Raw genomic sequence first — 1,512 nt, forward strand, 5'->3', positions numbered from 1 at the left:
CGAAATTTAGGATTAATTTAGTGAAGCTCACATGCATGGCTCCAGTATTCATTTTCATTTATTTATTATTTATACACCACCTACTTCCAAAAAAGATCTGAAAGCAGCTTTCCCAAAAAGGACTGTGGTGAAGCTATAAAAAAAAAATCGTTAAAAATTAACAAAAAAAGCCTAGTTACTTGGATCCAGAAACTAGAATGATAAGGACAGCTTCAGACAGACTTGGCGATGGTTTGTTGGGTAAGATGGTTTGTTTCTTCAGAAAATATATAATCTTACAGATCTCTTAGCTCACTTAGTCTGTGTGCTCTGCTGATAAGTGATTGTTCTCTGTAGCATGTTTTCCAGCACTATTCCAGTTTTAAGTGAGCCAAGCACTGTCCTCATATTTTCAAAAGGTCCACCTGACAAGATCCCTCCACCTACAAGACCTCTACCAACAGTGCCCCCACACCGCTCTATTCCTCCGGCTGACCCAAGGAAAAATGACAGGCCAAAACCTCCTCGGCCTCCCACCGGCAGACCCTCCTATCCTGGAGCCAAACCCAACATCTGTGATGGGAATTTTAACACTCTAGCTATTCTTCGCCGTGAGATGTTTGTTTTCAAGGTAGGAGGCTGTGATTTTTTTTTTTTTTTAACGGTAGATCAAGTGTCTAGTGTCACTTTAGAAAACAAGTTTTCATTCATTCTAACACTACCTTTCCAGCCCTCTCACAGTTAGAAGGTTCAAAAAAGGCATTTTGAAAAATAAATGCACAAATGAGCTTAAATGTCTAGCAGAAGATTGCTGTAACGTTCTATTTTGGGAATGCATTTATGTCAGCAGAAGCTCAAATGCCTAGAAATGTGAGGGTAAAAAATGCCGCATGTTATGAAGAGATAAAATAGCATAATTTAAATCATGAATAGGAACTAATAGGGATGATTTGCTTGGGAGCTTAGCCACTTCCAGGCACACTGCAGCTATTGTATCTTTGGTTACACATCTTTATGCGATCCCTATAATTTCATTTGAAAATTAAAGCATTGTTTTTTAGGAGGAGTATTGATCATTTTGTTTGGGGTCTCCTGGTAACCATTTGAGTAAAATCTCCTCTATGAGACTATCATTTTGACTTTACATATACATGATGTTGTTTGCATGTTGTGAGGCAGTTATAGCTACCTAATTCATATTACTTTCTAAAAAGGTTACAAGCTAAAACCAATTTTAGGTTTGCTAAATGTCCTTCTTACTGTTACTGAGTTCTCAGACAAAAACACTAATAAAATGTGTACCAAAAGTAAATTACATAATATTGAAAGGTGAATATAGTGTAATACTGAAAAATTATTTTCTCCCCCAATATTTATAAACTGATATTAAAGAAGAATATAAGTTTATCTGTTGGCATTAGAGTATTACAATAGCCACATTTACCAATACCATTCACTTAAAAATAAAATAATGTGGTCTCATTTTTGGTAGACATGAATCAATAAATAATATTGTTCTACTTATTCAGAATT

At 35.5% G+C, this 1,512-nt stretch overlaps 1 protein-coding gene across 1 annotated transcript in view; it reads left to right on the plus strand.

Annotated features, from left to right (window-relative positions):
- The window catches only part of MMP16 (matrix metallopeptidase 16 (membrane-inserted)), a 325,438-nt gene that overhangs the window by 244,256 nt on the left and 79,670 nt on the right, over window positions 1-1,512 (plus strand). Inside the window, exon 6 of the mRNA XM_012643647.1 lies at window positions 399-610. Coding sequence (XP_012499101.1) covers window positions 399-610 — 212 coding nt within the window. The remainder of the gene's footprint in view (window positions 1-398; window positions 611-1,512) is intronic.

Source organism: Propithecus coquereli, unplaced genomic scaffold (genome assembly GCF_000956105.1).
Source record: "Propithecus coquereli isolate 6110/MARCELLA unplaced genomic scaffold, Pcoq_1.0 Scaffold2, whole genome shotgun sequence".
Classification (NCBI taxonomy): Eukaryota; Metazoa; Chordata; class Mammalia; order Primates; family Indriidae; genus Propithecus; species Propithecus coquereli.